This window comes from Hemiscyllium ocellatum, chromosome 48 (assembly GCF_020745735.1).
Source record: "Hemiscyllium ocellatum isolate sHemOce1 chromosome 48, sHemOce1.pat.X.cur, whole genome shotgun sequence".
Lineage (NCBI taxonomy): Eukaryota > Metazoa > Chordata > Chondrichthyes > Orectolobiformes > Hemiscylliidae > Hemiscyllium > Hemiscyllium ocellatum.
Genome location: NC_083448.1, coordinates 11,446,088 through 11,464,237, shown reverse-complemented (window position 1 = coordinate 11,464,237; position 18,150 = coordinate 11,446,088). Strand labels below are relative to the sequence as shown.

Here is an 18,150-nt window from a genome sequence, read left to right as displayed (position 1 = left end):
GAATACACTGGTACCAGATAAGGAAAGAAGCATAATTTACTTCAATTTAATGTAATATCTTTACTTCTCTCAAAGGCATTTCCTTTACCTCAGGGGTATCAAATGCAGATTGGATGAGCACTTTAGAGAACACCACCATTCAGTCTGCAGATGTGACCTTGAATTTCCAGTCACCTATCGTATTAATTCTGCACGTTACTCTCACACTGACACCTCAGCCTTTCTCTTGCTGTTGGTAAAGCTCAACATCAGCTTGAGGAATGGGCCCCTATGTTTTAATTGGGCTCTTGACACTTTCTGGACTCAGCAATTAATTGAACAATTTGAGGTGGCAGAGGTGGATACACCAGCAATGTTACAGAGGCATCCTGACAGATAGATGAATAGGCAGGGAAAAGAAGGATATGAATTACATAGAGACAGTTTAGAAAGGCTACATGTGTTGGTGCAGTCTTGGTGGTGCGAATGGCTTGTTCCTGTGCTGTACTGTGCTTTGTTCTAATTTCCAATCATCAAATGTTTTTCCATATTGTTTCTGTCTCTTTGCATGTTTGAGATTTTCTCCTATTTTTGCTTTCAGACAACAGCATGTTTGCAACTGGCACTTTTTTGGTTTGTTTACAGTACTTTTTTTTGTCTTATCACTCTTCCCTTTGTCATCAGATTATCACCACAACTGTTGGAATGGGAACTGAACACTGTGTTGCATTCACCAGATCCAAAAGAAATGCATTTCAAAACACCACTGCATTTTAATTTTTTTTCAATGTGATACTGTATTCCTCCACTATCCCCTGAAAATGATTTTACTATTTACTTTGAAGGACTTGTTTACTTGTTAATGGCTTGTGTTCACATTTCCAACGTTGTGATTTTCAGAGGAAAGGAATCTGGCCATGATGTTGACCTTCTGATTACTCACCAGGATGAAGGCAAGGAACAGGGTCTACTTCACCAAGTGATTAATTGGATGGCTGCCCAGGTATGAATTGGACCTGACTAATTCCAGAAAATCCTCAGAGATAAAGGGCTTATGTCTGAAACATCGATTCTCCTGCTCCTTTGATGCTGCCTGGCCTGCTGCGCTTTTCCAGCAACACATTTTTCAGCTCTGATCTCCAGCACCTGCAGTCCTCACTTTCTCCCATTTTATATCATGGTCCCAGTCACACAAGATGACATTTATGTTTTCCATTCAGAATGTTTCTGTCCTGTCTCATGGGTTGACAATTGATTGGACTACGTAACAGGATGCTGGCTGGAAAGGGAAGTCTGTGGCCAGTGGTGTAGTGAGAAATGGGCATTGTCAGAGCTGGGAGGTAGATTTTTTTGGAAAAGGTGAGCTTGGAAAATATGATGAGCAGACACAGGAGAAAAACTAGCGTCTAATGTAGTTTAAGACTACATGGAGAGGAAGTCCAAGAATTCTGTCTTGGATTCCTGATGCTCAGTTTTTTTTTAGAAGCAGTTGGCATTGTGTCATAGAAATAAGTTTTAGATTGGGAAAATCAGTTGTGGTAAGTTGGGTGAAACCACACACTTTTTAGCAAAATTTCTATCTTGACTCTGTGTCTCTGCTTCCCTTAGTACTGAGCTGTTCTGGATACAGAGTTCCTCTATTACTGGAGTTTTAGATTGATATGAGTATCATTGGCTGTATCTCTGGATTGTTGATAATACTTTCTCTCTTTCTCTTTTCCACTGGCCAGTAATGAGATACTCAAAGCTTGGGGAAGAATAAACAACTGAGGCTAGAATATCACCACAGCCCATCATCTTTGGTGTCTCCTGAGGATATCTGTTCATGCCCCACTGTCCCCATCCACCTCTGTACCCTATTGTCAAGCTGAACCAGAATGTGATACACTGGCATTCTGTTTGAGCTTGAGCTGAGCTTCACTTTGCCATTCTACATCTCCCATTACATTGGAATTCCGGAGGGCACTTGAGGACAATGTGCTCAAACCTTAGTGAACACAGTGTTGATTCTTTTATAGAACACTTCTCCCCTTGCTGACCAATAATTACACTCTCATTCCAAAATGCTAAGAGGAAATCCTACTTCAGTAAACTTCCAGAGCTCACCTGACCAAATTTCTTTAAAGCAGAGACATGCTGAGAGTATACCTAGTGCAGCATGACACCTTCTGTAAATCGTCTGTGCTGGCTCAGCAAGATGGGGCTCACAGCCAATCAAATTTAAGAATCTTCACTGAGACATGTTGTAACTATCCCTGTCAAAACTTGGGGCTGCCAAAAGAAGGAAGTCACCAGGAAGCTAACAGAAAAGAAACCTAATGAGCTTATGCTTGCATTGCATCCTGCAGAGAAGTGGGACCACATGCACTTGGTGTTTTAATTTGATCACCACGGTGCAGTAACTCTGAATTTCCATTCGACTGTTTTGGCCATTGAGGGCCAGTTGCCTGCAGTTGAATTCCATTTGAAGTCGCTGGACTCAGTGACCAGCAACGAGGCACGTGTCAATGAACCATCTTTCACTTCAAACAGGCTAGTCCTGACTGCATCGACTGATCAGACACTTTGCTGGCCAACCCCCTGAGAGAACCTGGTCAGCTCTGGAAATAGTGACAATAGTAAGGGTCTTAGCCAGTGCACAATCTATTGCCTTCCCTTTACTCAGTCTCTGTTCTTTGCAACGCACCTTGAAGGAAACAACTACTCTTGAGATCCAGGTAGTGTTCTCAGAACCCATGTTCGAATCCCGCCATGGAGATGGATTGTTATGGGCCAGGCCAGACTCCCTCAAAATATTGGAAGAAGGTAGCCTCAATCCTAATTTTTTCTGAGTAAAGGGCAGATGTGAAGTCAATATTCCAGGTGTGATGTAGATGGTCAAACCACTAGGCTTGAAGCAATACAGGATTTATTTAAACACTACAGTTGAAGTGCAAACAAAAGAAAACGGAATTTAGAATAACTAAACTATTGGAAAACTTAACCGACTCAACTAAGGAGCTGTTCCAATTCCCATAACATCCCATAAGCACACCACTTGCCAAAAACTAAATTCAAACCCAGGTTCTTACAGGAATGAGAGATTTCAAAGAGAAAGGTCCGGCAGGGATCATCTGCTGATGCATGGAACCTTTTACACTGCAGCAGCTTCTGTGACTGCTACCACAAAACCTAACGAGAAAAATCCTGGAATGGGAGAATTGGCCATTCCCTGCCACTGTTAAGGGAGACATTTCCACACCACTGCCTTTATGACCTCTCTCTTGAAAAAAACCCAAATCAACTCTAACTTTTTTAAAGTGACAGCACTGTCACAGATTGAATTAAAACAACCTGGAATTGTTGGTCTAGTCATGTTGATTTGTTGGATGAACTCACCTGATTCATTCACGTCCTCTAGGGCAGGAAACTGCAGTCCTTACCCGGTCTGGCCAACGTGTGACACGGAAGTCATAGCAACATGGTTGACTCCTTACTGGCTTCTGGGAAATGAGGGATGGACAGTAAATACTGGCCTTGCCAGCTTTGCCCACACCCTGTAAATGAATCGAAAAGAAAAAAAAACTGAATGAGCTGTATTCTTCAAATCCTAAATCTGTTTGAAGGCTATTAAACTGAAAACTCTTCCCCTTGGGGAGAACCTTGCATGAGCTCCGTGCCTTCTGAATTGCCAGAGATAGCGCCAATTTAGCTTTCAATCCAACCTTTGTTTTCCAACTGTTTCTCCCGTCACATTGGCAATTTTTGGAATCTAGCAATTCAATCATCAGGGAATCGCTTGACCCCTTTGCAGAATATTCTCCAGCCCAGTCAGGTCACAGAAGATAAGAACACAAACCCCGACAAGAGGCTTGTCCAAGCATACAGATCATTGCAAACTGGAGAGTTTTAACTGAGAAGGGATGAGTCCAAGTTGGGTTGGAAGTTTTAAAAATAAGCTTCCTAAATTTTAAATCCACCTGTTGAGGCTTGAAGTGAAGCAGGAAATGAAACTGAAATGAATGCTGATCCATTCCAAGGAAGTGGGTTGTACAATCAATCCAATAAGGCGGCTGAATGTGAAACTGCCATTTGAGCTTTTCAACTTGATCTATGGCTGCTCAGTTTGTCAAGAGGTGAGTTCCAATCTATCTGCCTTGTGGGCCACTTTCCCTTCCTGTGGAATCCTGCCCCAAAACTTGCCCATGAGAACTCTGCAGATCACTTCACTAGTCTTCCTGTCGCAGAAGCTGGGCAATTATTTTTCATTTGCTTTCCTGAAACTACTTTGAGATTAAAAATTAGTTGTAAAAGTTACAAGACTTTATAATGTTTACAATCATGGCTCGAACTAGGTCATAGAAAATGTTCCTTTTAAGCAGGCTGAGGAGAGATTTTGTTATTGTACTTGGTAACTGAGTGCTTCCTTGCGTCATGAATATATATCAACTTGTAAGAAATTTGGTCATGCAGTCCTGAGTAAAAGAGCTGAGATTATTTCTGTGTGAAGAGTAGATATTTATTTACATGGTTATTTTCCAAATATTTTAGGGTATGATCTTGTATGATGACATCACAGACAACAGGGACCAAAAGTGGAAGACCAAGGAGCCGGAGATATTTGATCATTTTGCAAAGTGTTATTTAATCTTCAAACTGCAGAAGGATATGGGAAATGTTGTAGACCTGAACACGCCAGGTGATCATGACTCTTTGGCTGTGAATGAGGCAAAGGAAATGGGACTTGGTGGCCAAGCAGGAACATGTGAGCGTGCAAGTTGTGCTGCAGTGAAGGATAAAGACTGGAAGGCTATCAGAGTGGATCTGGTTGTTGCACCCTTCAGCCAGTATGCCTATGCCTTATTAGGATGGACAGGTTCTAGGGTAAGTATAATCAAGAACAGCAAAACTGTATTCTTGTCCAGTATTTCAAAAATAAAACTGTGAAGGTGAAAAATGTAAATGTTACAGCTGACTAACTTAGAAATTGACCAGGACTGGCTAACATTTGGATAAATTCACATTGAGGCTCATGATTGAAAAGTCTTTTATTTACAAACATTGACACATGTACTCTCCATTTCAGGCATTTTCAGCTTGATGATCTGAAAAGTGGAATGTGAAGACAATTTTTTTGTTCATATTGAAGCTATTGATCAGCTGAGGAAAGATGCTCCTGACTCTCCAGAGTTTGGGCTCGCACCTGGATATGATTTCATGTCCAAAATGTTGATTGCCAGTGAAATAGCTACCTTTTCAGATAAATCTTTTTTGCTCTGGTTAGCCATGAAACAAACAGGACTATCTGTACCTGTTCATTGAAACATTCACACTTTTCTGATAGATGTTCAATAAGTGCTGCTTCTCCCAATACACCTGCACAATTCCCCTCACACTGCTCACTTGCAAAGTGATATTTTACTTTCCGCTCGCAAACAGAAGGAACAAATTGGTTATGAAATGTATTGGGCTGCTGTTAGACTGTGGGAAAGTACAAGGCACTTGGCTGTTGTATGATCAATTAAAATTCGAGGCAGAAAGGATATTACACAGAAAGGCAAGGATTCCCCCCACCCCCCATCCCCCGTCCCAATGGAAAGGTGGCCCTGATTGTCAGACATTGTCACCAACTTCATACACTTTCCATCAAGTCCACTCCCCCATGTGGCTCAACCCTGAATTTCAACATATTATTGTCTTCTTCACAAAATCTGCTGATTTTTACTTAACCACTCCATGTGGTTGCAAATTCTATTGCAGTTCGTCTGTTGTGAAAGGAAACTGTATACAGTTGAAAGTAGAGTAAAAGTGCACTCTAATGATTTAATGAGTTGCCTGCAAGTCGCTGACCCTGGAAAGCCTGATCTCCACAGGACATTACAGTTGGTTCAGCACCCTGGCAAAACTGCCTGTGTTTGTCCAAGAATATTGTGCCCACTTCCTGCAAAAGGTGTGTTGAGATGAACATGTGGGCTTTCCCTACAGTTTCCAATTAGCCCCCAGTAAATTAGCCTTTGAGTCAAGTTTGGCCAGGCACCTGACAGCCTATGAGCAAGGCAAAAGTGAGGACTACAGATGCTGGAAATCAGAATCTAGATTAGAGTGGTGCTGGAAAAGCTCAGCAGGTCAGGTAGCATCTGAGGAGCAGGATAATCGATGCTTCCGGCAAAAGCCCTTCATCAGGAAGGAAGGCAGGGAGCCTCGAGGGTGGAGCTCTCTGCTTTCATTCCTGATGAAGGACTTTTGTCCTCAACGTTGATTTTCCTGCTCCTCGGATGCTGCCTGACCTGCTGAGCTTTTCCAGCACCACTCTAATCTACACCTGACAACCTATGGAACCCAAGACTGGCATGAGTTCAAGACTTTAGATCCAGAAGCAGAGAAGGTTGGTTGCACCAATGCAGGGAGAGAACAGTGATGGAAGGCCAGGAGTGGGGGGAAAGTGGGGGAAACCCAGGAGAGAGGAGTGAGAGCTTGAGGAGTGGTGTTGGGAAGGGGAAAATAAAACTTTCACATTCCAAAAATGAGAGAAAAAATAAATCACTCCAAAAGAGGAAATTTCTTCCTTTTGACTTTGTTTGAATGACTCTTTGTTTTTGTTGATTTTTCTGATATTCTGTAGTTGTTTGAACGAGACCTACGCAGATACGCCAAGCACTTCAAGCACATGAGTTTGAGCAGCCATTCTTTGTTTGATAATGAACAGGTGGGAAGAAATTGAATTCCTTCGCTCTGCACCTTTTTGAAAATCTTCAAGTCAAATCCATTGATATCCTTGAAATGCAATGGCTGTTCAATCAGCAGAGACTTGTTGGGCTGAATGGCCCCCTTCTGTGTTTTATGATTCTCAGTAATGTTACATCAGAACATTCCATAGCATCAAAGTGAAGTTGGGGAAAGAGACCATTCAGCCATTGTGTCAATGCTGGTTTCCTGAGGGATCTCCTGATCTGTTCTAATCCCCATTAGTGCCATCTAGTCCAGAGATTTGCAGGTGCATACTCAGGATTCTTTTAAATCAAGTGGGTCTCCCACCTTCACCATCAAAATGGGCAGCAAATTCAGGACACCCTTTCGTTGGAAAGGTAATTTCTTACATCCCCTCTAATCCTTCCACCAATCACTTTAAAATTTATGTCCTCCAGTAATTGACCAGGATAACTGTGTCTGTGTCTATTCTATCTAAGCCTCTTGTTCTTTGTGACGCTGTCAATTTCACAGTAATACCTCCTGACATGGTCAAGTGTGTATTGTAAGGCAGATTATTCTCCGATCTGTTAAACACTGCTGTTTAACTCAGAAAGAAAGCACTTTATCCTGGCCAAAGGAATAAACCGATGAATTAATCCAAATTATACAGAACTCTAAACTTGAAAACTAATTGTTGGTTTTGCAAGATATCACTGTTCCTTCACTGACTGGTTCAAAATCCTAATATCCTTCCTGAAGAGAACAGCAGCTATGAAGGAAGGCAGCTGAGTTTTACCTTGTCAAGTGCAGTTTGGGGCACTCATTGTTGGTGATCCTTAGACCCTAACAAGAAATATTTCGCAAAAGCTCTTGTAAATTACAATAACTTGCCAACACATGATACTTCTGATACATTAGATTCCCCTTCATAAATTGTGGGAGAGTAAAATTGAAGTGACGTTTGGTGTGCTGGTCGTATCATGGTTTTTATTTGTAATTTTGAAAAGAACATGATTTTTTTTTTAATTGCCAGCCAGATAGCAGCTGGTAGCACTTCTGATGTTTTGGCAGATGTTAACAGGGAAGTTGCATTTCAAAGACCTGGGCATATAATCCAGGCTGATACGCTGTGCTGCACTGAGGCAGTGTTGTATTCACAGAGCTGACAATCATGTAAATGATGGTGCCTCCAAAGAATGAGCCACCACATGGGCCACAGGTGACCAACTCACTGGAGCAAATATTGGAGGGCTGTTTCTCCCCTGTCTTGGGTGTTCATCACACAGAGTAGACTGGAATTTGCATTGAATTGTTCATGCAAATGACCAGTTGTGAAAGCCAGATCAACACCTCCTGCCTGCTTTGCTAACTGAATGTTGAGCAATATACTATGAGGTGATATCTTTCCAACGAGACATTCAGCCACCAAACTGTCTACTGTCATGGGTAGGCTTAAAAGATTGACCCGATTTGAAAGAACAGGGGAGTTATTCAGAGTGTACTATCGAATACTAATTTGCTCAGTGAGTTTTGCAGAATTCCAGATTAGCTGTTCTAGCAGACCTCTGAGCAAACTAGCTGTGCAGGATTCCATAGTGTCAACATTATCCCAGTGACTTCACTTGCAAACTTTTATTGGGCGGGAAGGGTTTGCACAGCCTGAGGTTGTGAAATGAACCATATACATGCAAGCTTTTCTTTTCTTCCTAATTGCAGAAAAGGTTTTTGATGGCTGCTACAGAAGAAGAGATTTTTGCACATTTAGGATTGGATTACATACCACCTCAGGAAAGGAATGCATGATGTGCTGAATTCAACTCCTCAGACTATGGGGAAGAAACAGTGAGGACAGCTTCAATGATCCTTCTCACAAAATGTATGTTGCACATTTATAACTGGATATCTAACACCACGTAAAAAATTGGCCATTTACCAGTGTTTGATTTTGTTTGGCTAGCACGTAGCTCCTGTCTGATTATATTGTAGAATTGGTAAGTTCTGTGTTAATCAATGTTTCTGTTATGCATCCATATACTTAGCTGTTGGTTCAACTGATGAATTCTCTTTGAGTGAGAACCTCTGTCTTTATGAGTCAGGAGGTTCTCACTTCACTGACTTGAGCACAGAATCTTAGCTGAAACACATGGAGGTGTTACACTGTCAGAGCTGCTATTTTTTGAGATGAGAATTTATGCATCTGCCCTCTCAGGTGTATGATAAAAATCTCCAAGTTTGAAAAATAAGACAAGCCTTTCCTGGTGCTGTTGTCAATCTTTGTCTGAAATCAAGAATGCTGAATAAAATCAACATCTGAGCTTGCTTTGTCATCTTTGTACTTCATTTCCTACACATGTCCTGATACCTGAGGTACTTCATTGACTGCACAGACGTTTGGGATATCCTTAACTCATGAAATAAGCTCTACCCATGTTATTTTTTTACACGTACAGTCTTACAGGCATATGGTACATAAACAATCCAGTAATGATACAATTACAGGACTTATTACTTTCATTTGCATTCCTCTGTCTAAAATGATACTGGAAACAGAGTCAATTCAGAACTGAATTGAATAAAGCCTTGCTAGAAATCTTTACAGGGCTGTGGTTAAAGAGCACAGACTGGCACTAATTGGACAGCTATTCAAAGAGCTACCACTAACACAGAGGATTGAATAATGTCCTCTGGGCTGGATCATTTTAGATGATGTATGTTTGACACTAATTTAATCAAATGTAATAGTTCGTTGACATTTTTTGGGATCCAAGACTTTTATTGAATTCAATTTCCATCATCGACAATTGGTGGGATTTGAACCCAGATTTGCAGGACCTTACTTGCTGTTTCTTGATGAATAGTCCAGTAATAATGCCACCAAGCCATCCTCTCTTCTGAAAAGGCTACAAGAGGAAGTCAGAGAATAGAAATCCTGCAGTGAGTAACTCATCTCCTGACTCCAAAAACCTGTCCACCATCGCCACGCTACAAGTCAGGAATGTGGTGGAATTCTCCACACTTGCTGTAACTACACTGAAGAAGCTGAACCATGTCCAGGACCAAGCAGCTTGCCTGACGATTACTGCATTAACTACCTTCACCATTCACTCCCTTCACCACCTATATATAGTGACATCACTGTCTGCAAGATGCACTGCTACAATTCACCACGTGATATCACTTATCAAACCCCCAACCTACACCATCATGAAGGACAGATTAACAGACATATGGGAGCATCAACAGCAAGGTTCCCTTCAAATCGCACAGCATACAGACATGCAACTATATTGTCACTCCTTCAATGCTACAGGGTCAAATGTTCAAAGACACTTTGATGTAGCATTGTGGGAGGACCTGCAGCCATGGGCAGTGTTTGAAGAAGGCATCTCACCATCATCTTGTCCAAGGCAATTCAAAATGGACAATAAAAGCTGGCCTAGCTAATGGTACCAACTACCATGACTGAATGTTAAAAGAAAGACAGCTATACTGTTAGACATGAACCACAGATAACCGAATGGATGGGGCATTGACAGTCAAGTTCACTGAACTGGGCTGTTCCCTGGTGACTGATACCCAAAATCAGTTCAGCGGGTTACAGACAACTGGACTTCAGTGGGATTGCTGACTAATTGTCGCCAATCAGACTGGGGTGACGGACTGATTGTAAACATAACAACTGAGCAGAAGCAGTGGAACTGTCCAAATATAAACTTGTGTAAGTGAGAAATGCCTTGGGTATGTTTATTTTCCATGTGTAAAGACAGTACAGAACTGAACTGTTCCAGTGATTATGTCTGCAGATAAAGAGGTTTTATGAATAAAGTATATTTTTAAAAGAAAAGAAAACTATCTTTGTTTGGATCCCGAGACCACTTTCCCTTTCAGAAGAAACCACTCCACACTCAGCAATATCCCCATCTGCCTGAGGGATGCTCAGAGACAGAGAGTGACTTTATCAGTGACTCATTCATCTCACCTCTATCACCACCACCACCACCCTTCCCCCCAATTCCTCGCTTGTGGTCGCAGGTGGTGAGGGAACCAACAAGAGAGAAAAACATCCTTGACCTCATGCTGAGCAATTTGCTTGCTGCAGGTGTATCTGTTATTGACAGTATCCATAACAGTGATCACCATGCAGTCCTTATGGAGACAAAGTCCTGCCTTCGCATTGAGAATACCCTCCATCGTGTTGTGTGGTACTGTCACTGTGCTAAATGGATAGATTTCAAACATTGAGCAGTTCAAGTGGGCATATGAGGCACTGTGGGCTATCTACAGCAGCAGAATTCGACTCGAGCACACAATCTGCAACCTAATGGCCTGGTATATCCCCCAGTTCCCATGGACCATCAAGCCAGAGGGGGTCAACTCTAGTTCAATGGAGAGTACAGGAGAGCAGGTCAAAAACAGCATACCTGAAGATGTGTCAACCAATCAGCCACCAAACAGGACTACGTGCACACCAAACAGCAGAAGCAGCAAGTGATATACAGAGCGAAGTGATTCCACAACCAATGGATCAGACTCAGCTCTGCAGCCCTGCCACATCCAGTCTGGAGGAGGAGGCTCCACAAATACCCCCATCCCCAATGATGGAAGAGCCCAGCACAAGTGCAAAAGATTAAATGGAAGCATCCACGTGGATGATCCATCTCAGCTTTCTCCAATGGTCCCCAGCGTGACAGATATCAGTCTGAAGCCAATTTGCTGCACTCCATGTAACATTGAGAAATGGTACTGCAGAGTTGTGTTCCAGAACATGCTGCTCCTCTGGCCAAGCTATTGCACAATAGTTACAACCCACCAGCATCTGCTCGACAATGTGGAAAGTTGCCTTGGTATGTCCTGTATACAAAAACCAAGACCAATCCAACCCAGCCAATTGCTGCCCTATCATACTACTTTTGACCATCAGTAAACTGATGGAAGATATCAGTAACAGTGGTAGCAAGCAGCATTTGTTTTGCAAAACCTGCTCAGTAATGCTCAGTTTGGGTTCTACCATGGCCATTCAGGCTTGGCCCCCTTGCAGCCTTGGTTCAAACCTGGACACAAGAGCTGAATTCCAGAGGGGAGGTGAGAATGACAGCCCTTGACATCAAGGCTGCATTTGACTGAGTGTAACATCAAACAGCATGTACAAAACTGGAATCTAAATTGGGGCAAGCTTTCTGTGGGTTGGAGTGATACCTGTCAGAGAGGAGGATGGTTGTAGTTGTTGGAGGTCAGTCATCTCCGCTCCAGGACATCTCTGCAGGTGTTTCTCAGGGTTTTGTCTAAAGTCTAACCACCTTCAACTGTTTCTTCAATAATCTTCCCTCCATTTTAAGGTAGAAGTTGCTGGCCCCTCTTCTGCAGTTATGTCAGAGTCCGGGTGTCTCTGGAGAAGGAGCACATGGTGTCCACTAACACACTCGAGATCTTCAGGGAAGAGTGGGCACCGCAGGGAGTAGAGTGTATTATTTCCCCCTCCAACTCTGTCTTGATTTAATCCCCCTCCCCACTTCACTGTTTGAGTATGCAGCATTGCCCTCTGAGAAGGGCACTGCTTGGCACTGGCCACTCGGGTGTTTCCTTTCTTGCTGGTGGTGGAATATAACTAAAGGTTTACACACTTGTTGTTTTTCACTGTGTCTGACACCTGTACACACATGACATGGGTGCTGGGGAGAAATAAACCGTGGGGGTTCGTTCTCAAACGATGATGCGACAGAATACAGGAAAGAGATGGACAGCTTCGTGGCACGGTGTAAAGACAACAATCTCTCTCAATGTCAGCAAAACGAAGGAGTTGGAGGACACATCCATGTCTGTATCAGTAGTACGGAGGTGGAGGTGGTTCAGAGCTTCAGGTGTCTAGAAGTAAAGATCACCAATGTTTTATCCGAGTTCATGCATGTCAAAGGTATAGTCAGGAAGCACGCTAATAGCTGTACTTCCCGAGAAGGCGAAGGAAATTCAGCAGGTCCACAATGACTGTTAGCAATTTTAATGGTTGCTCCATAGAACGCATCCTGTCCCCATGCATCACAGCTTGGTATGGTAACGCCTCTGCCCAAGACTGCAAGAAATTAGAGAGAGTTGTGAACACAGGCTTGTCTCATCATGAAAGCCAGCTTTCCTCCCATTGTCTCGGGACAGCAGCCAGCTTAACTCAAAAGCCCTCTCACTCTGGTTATACTACCTTCCACCCTCTGCTGTTGGACAGAAGGCACAAAAATCTGAAAACACGTGCCAACAGATTCAAGAACAGTTTCTTTCTTGCTGTTATTAAATGTTGATCTTTCTTGACACCTTCTCTGTAGCTGTAAAGCAATATTTTGCATTTTGTTCTGTTACCATGGTGCACTGATATGAGGGATGATGGCATGCAAAACAATATCTATATTTTCATTATATCGCGATCCATAAATAAATCAAAACAAACAATAAATCGAATCAAGAAGTTTCACACCATCCAGAACAAAGCAGCTGTTTGTTTGGAATCCAAAAGCATCCACTCCCTGCACCACCCATGCTCATGGCAACAGTGTGTACTATCTAAGATACAGAAAATCACCAAAGTTCCTTTGAGGCAGACCTAAAAAAAAATCAAAATCCTCTAAGATCTTGCAGACTTCCGCGTCCGGAACCTATTTCACCCTCGTATCTGCCAATGAGCACCATACTTTGTTTCATACTTTTATGTTCTCCCTTGAATCTCGCACCTTATTTCTTCTTTGGTAAACCATCACATTCCCTTTTCAGGGCTGGGTTGATGCAAAGGTTATGATTTGATTTGAAAATGTGATGCTGGAAAAACGCAGCAGGTCAGGCAGCATCCAAGGAACAGGAGAATCAACGTTTCGGGCATGAGCCCTTCTTCAGGAATGAGGAGAGTGTGTCCAGCAGGCTAAGATAAAAGGTAGGGAGGAGGGACTTGGGGGAGGGGCGATGGAGATGCAATAGGTGGAAGGAGGTCAAGGTGAGGGTGATAGGCCGGAGTGGGGTGGGGGCGGAGAGGTCAGGAAGAAGATTGCAGGTTAGGAGGGCGGTGCTGAGTTCGAGGGATTTGACTGAGACAAGGTGGGGGGAGGGGAAATGAGGAAACTGGAGAAATCTGAGTTCATCCCTTGTGGTTGGAGGGTTCCTAGGCGGAAGATGAGGCGCTCTTCCTCCAGCCGTCGTGTTGCTATGGTCTGGCGATGGAGGAGTCCAAGGACCTGCATGTCCTTGGTGGAGTGGGAGGGGGAGTTGAAGTGTTGAGCCACGGGGTGGTTGGGTTGGTTGGTCCGGGTGTCCCAGAGGTGTTCTCTGAAACATTCCGCAAGTAGGCGGCATGTCTCCCCAATATAGGGGAGGCCACATCGGGTGCAGCGGATGCAGTAAATGATGTGTGTGGAGGTGCAGGTGAATTTGTGGTGGATATGGAAGTATCCCTTGGGGCCTTGGAGAGAAGTAAGGGGGGAGGTGTGGGCGCAAGTTTTGCATTTCTTGCGGTTGCAGGGGTAGGTGCCGGGAGTGGAGGTTGAGTTAGTGGGGGGTGTGGACCTGACGAAGGAGTCACGGAGGGAGTGGTCTCTTCGGAACCCTGATAGGGGAGGGGAGGGAAATATATCCCTGGTGGTGGGGTCTGTTTGGAGGTAGCGGAAATGAGGGCGGATGATACGCTGTATACGGAGGTTGGTGGGGTGGTAGGTGAGAACCAGTGGGGTTCTGTCCTGGTGGCAGTTGAAGGGGCGGGGCTCAAGGGCGGAGGAGCGGGAAGTGGAGGAGATGCGGTGGAGGGCATCGTCGATCACATCTGGGGGGAAACTGCGGTCCTTGAAGAAGGAGGCCATGGGTTGGACGGTATTGGAACTGGTCCTCCTGGGAGCAGATGCGGCGGAGACGAAGGAATTGGGAATATGGGATGGCGTTTTTACAGGGGGCAGGGTGGGAGGAGGTGTAGTCTAGGTAGCTGTGGGAGTCGGTTCATAGTAGATGTCTGTGTTGATTCGGTTGCCCGAGATAGAAATGGAAAGGTCTAGGAAGGGGAGGGAGGAGTTAGAGACAGTCCAGGTGAATTTGAGGTCGGGATGGAAGGTGTTGGTAAAGTTGATGAACTGCTCAAACTCCTCGTGGGAGCACGAGGCAGCGTCGATACAGTGATCGATGTAGCGGAGGAAAAGGTGGGGGGTGGTGCCTGTGTAGTTGCGGAAGATGGACTGTTCCACATATCCTACAAAGAGACAGGCATAGCTGGGGCCCATGCGGGTGCCCATGGCTACTCCTTTAGTTTGGAGGAAGTGGGAGGATTGAAAAGAGAAGTTGTTCAGGGTGAGGACCAGTTCAGTCAGTTGAAGGAGGGTGTCAGTGGAAGGGTACTGGTTGGTGCGGCGGGAAAGGAAGAAGCGGAGGGCTTTGAGTCCTTCGTGATGGGGGATGGAGGTGTACAGGCACTGGATGTCCATCGTGAAAATAAGGCGTTGGGGACCGGGGAAACGAAAATCATGGAGGAGGTGGAGGGCGTAGGTGGTGTCCCGAACGTAGGTGGGGAGTTCTTGGACTAAGGGGGACAGGACCATGTCGAGGTTCGCGGAGATGAGTTCGGTGGGGCAGGAGCAGGCTGAGACAATGGGTCGGCCGGGGCAGTCAGGTTTGTGGATTTTGGGCAGGAGGTAGAAATGGGCGGTGCAGGGTTGTGGGACTATGAGGTTGGAGGCGGTGGATGGGAGATCCCCTGAGGTGATGAGGTTATGGATGGTCTGGGAAATGATGGTTTGGTGGTGGGAGGTGGGGTCATGGTCAAGGGGGCGATAAGAGGAGGTGTCCGCGAGCTGGCGTTTGGCCTCAGCGGTGTAAAAGTCGGTGCGCCAAACTACTACCGCGCCTCCCTTGTCTGCCGGTTTGATGGTGAGGTTGGGATTGGAGCGGAGGGAGTGGAGGGCTGCACATTCTGAGGGTGAGAGGTTGGAGTGGGTGAGAGGGGTGGAGAAGTTGAGGCGGTTAATGTCGCGGCGGCAGTTGGCAATGAAGAGATCGAGGGTGGGTAAGAGTCCAGCACGAGGTGTCCAGGTGGATGGGATGTGTTGGAGGCGGCAGAAGGGGTCGTCAGAGGGTGGGCGAGAATCCTGGTCGAAGAAGTAGGCGCGGAGGCGAAGGTGGCAGAAGAATTGTTCGATATCTCGCTGCGTGTTGAACTCGTTAATCCGAGAGCGTAGGGGAATGAAGGTGAGGCCTCTGCTGAGGACTGATCTTTCATCCTCAGAGAGGGGTCGTTCTGGAGGGATGGTGAAAATACGGCAGGGCTGGAAGCTAAGACCTGGTGTGGGGCTGGAGCTGGGAGTGGGGGCGGAGTTGGGTGTGGTGACGGAGATCGGCCTGGGGGCGGAGACACATGATTTTTTTGTTATTGTCACATGTAGCTAGGTACAGTGAAAGGTTACAGACAGATCATAACATACAAAGATCATAGGGTGTTTGAACAGAGTTATGGCTGCAAAGGGGATGCACGTAAAGCAAGATCAACATGAGATTTGAAATTTGAGAGGTGCATTCAGAATTCTAATAAAAGTGGAGAAGAAGCTGTTCTTGAATTAGCTGGTACGTGTTCAAACCTTTGTACCTTCTACCTGCCAGAAAAGGTTGGAAGAGATTTTAACCGGGGTGGGAGAAGTCTTTGATGATTTTGGGTGATTTCCCTGGCAATGAGAAATGTATAGGGAGTCAATGGATGAAAGAAGGTTGGTTTGGGTGATTGTTAGGCTGTGTTCACACCTTCCTGAGCAGTTGCCTTTCTGAGCCTTGATGCATCCAGACACAATGCTTTCTATGGTGCATCTGGAAACGTTGGGTGAGGGTCCTGAGAGACATGCTAAATTTCCTTAGTGACCCGAGGAAGAAGAAGCATTATTATGCCCCTTCTCTGAGGCAGGAGGTCATGGTTCAAATCCCCTTGTTCCAGGTGAGTGTAAAAAACATATGTGAAGAGCTTGATTATAAAAATTAATTCCCTTTTGAATGCAACCATTGAAACTGCTTCATCATCCAATGCATCCTTGACATCAGCTGCACGTTCGGAGCAAACTACTACAGGTGCTGAAAACAACCAATGCTGGAAATGATTTGGAGGTGCTGGTGTTGGATGGGGGTGGACAAAGTTAAAAATCACACAACACTAAGTTGTAGTCCAACAGGTTTATTTGGAAGTAGTAGCTTTCAGAGCACTGCTCCTTTATCAGATGATTGTGGAGTATAAGATCCTGAGACACAGAATTTAGAGCAAAAGTTTACAGAGTGATGCAACTGCAATTATGTATTGAATGTATTCAGCGTACAATTTCAGCTACACCACTGTAAACTTTTGCTATAAATTCTGTGTCTTACAATTTTGTACTTCACAACCACTTGATGAAGGTGCAGCGGACCGATAGTTAGTGCTTCCAAATAATGCCTGAGATGACAGCGGACCAGACAGCATCCATGGAGAGAGGACATCCTCATGTGTCGAGTCCAGATGACTCTTCACCAGAGTTCTTATGAAGAATCATCTAGACCCGGAATATTACTGTGCTCTGTCTCTCCATGGATGCTGTCTAGTCAACTGCAGCGTTTATTTGTCTCCACTCGCTCTTTTTAAAAAAAACTTAAAAAAGCACACAACATCAGGTTACAGTCCACCAGGTTTCACTGGAAGCACTAGCTTTCGGAGCGACGCTCCTTCATCAGGTGTTGTTTTTTTAAGGTGATTTTAAATCTCTGCGCTCCCTCCCTCAAGGTCGGGGTGTCACTGGACGGTCTGCATTGAAAACTTTGTAGCTGCCGAGATGTCCTGCAGCGAGTGGCTGTGATCTGGGTGTGGTGGGTGGTGGTGGAACTTTGGAGTGGCGGCACGTGGCGCCGGGGGAATCTTTAGAGTGGCGGCACGTGGCGCAGGAGGGGCGATTGTGGGCGACGGACCGCTTCCGCCGGAAGTGTTCCGGGCGAGCGGTTGAGAGAGAGAGACCCAAACAAAAGGGACGAAGGAAGAAGACTCCAAGTGAGGAAGGCGAAGGATCGCGGGCCCCGGCCCCGGCCATGGACGGCCCTCCCGAGGTCACCGAGATGTACGACCAGGCGCTGCTGGGCATCCTGCAGCACGTCGGAAAGATCGAGAACTTTCTGGAAGTTTTCTTCGGGTTCCTGTACCGGAAGACCGACTTTTTCCGCGTGATGGCGCTGAGGGAGGACAGGCTGGGCTTCCCGCCCGGGGTGGCCGAGAAACTGGCGCTGAGGGTGAGTGCTCAGCCCCGCACCGGCTCCGGGGGGACCGGGGGGGCCGGGGGGGCGGTGTGCTCGGAGCGGGCCACCGGCTCCCATCGCCTCACCCAGCTCCGCCCCCTCCCCCCCAGCTCCGCCCCCAGCTCCGCCCCCTCCCCCCAGCTCCGCCCCCTCCCCCCCAGCTCCGCCCCCATCGCCTCACCCAGCTCCGCCCCCATCGCCTCACCCAGCTCCGCCCCCTCCCCCCCAGCTCCGCCCCCAGCTCCGCCCCCTCCC

General features: G+C 45.6%; 2 protein-coding genes across 5 annotated transcripts in view; both read left to right on the top strand.

Moving 5' to 3' along the window:
* The window catches only part of polm (polymerase (DNA directed), mu), a 93,537-nt gene extending 84,570 nt beyond the window's left edge, over nucleotides 1-8,967 (top strand). For all 4 annotated transcript variants that reach the window (XM_060856439.1, XM_060856438.1, XM_060856436.1 and 1 more), the window contains 4 exons: nucleotides 880-982; nucleotides 4,510-4,842; nucleotides 6,581-6,664; nucleotides 8,365-8,967. In XM_060856439.1, coding sequence (XP_060712422.1) covers nucleotides 880-982; nucleotides 4,510-4,842; nucleotides 6,581-6,664; nucleotides 8,365-8,451 — 607 coding nt within the window. In that variant the 3' untranslated portion in view covers nucleotides 8,452-8,967. The remainder of the gene's footprint in view (nucleotides 1-879; nucleotides 983-4,509; nucleotides 4,843-6,580; nucleotides 6,665-8,364) is intronic.
* An 8,608-nt stretch (nucleotides 8,968-17,575) lies between these two features.
* Nucleotides 17,576-18,150, top strand: part of nudcd3 (NudC domain containing 3) — a 47,171-nt gene continuing 46,596 nt past the window's right edge. The window contains exon 1 of the mRNA XM_060856433.1: nucleotides 17,576-17,889. Within this exon, the coding sequence (XP_060712416.1) occupies nucleotides 17,692-17,889 (198 nt within the window). The 5' untranslated portion in view covers nucleotides 17,576-17,691. The remainder of the gene's footprint in view (nucleotides 17,890-18,150) is intronic.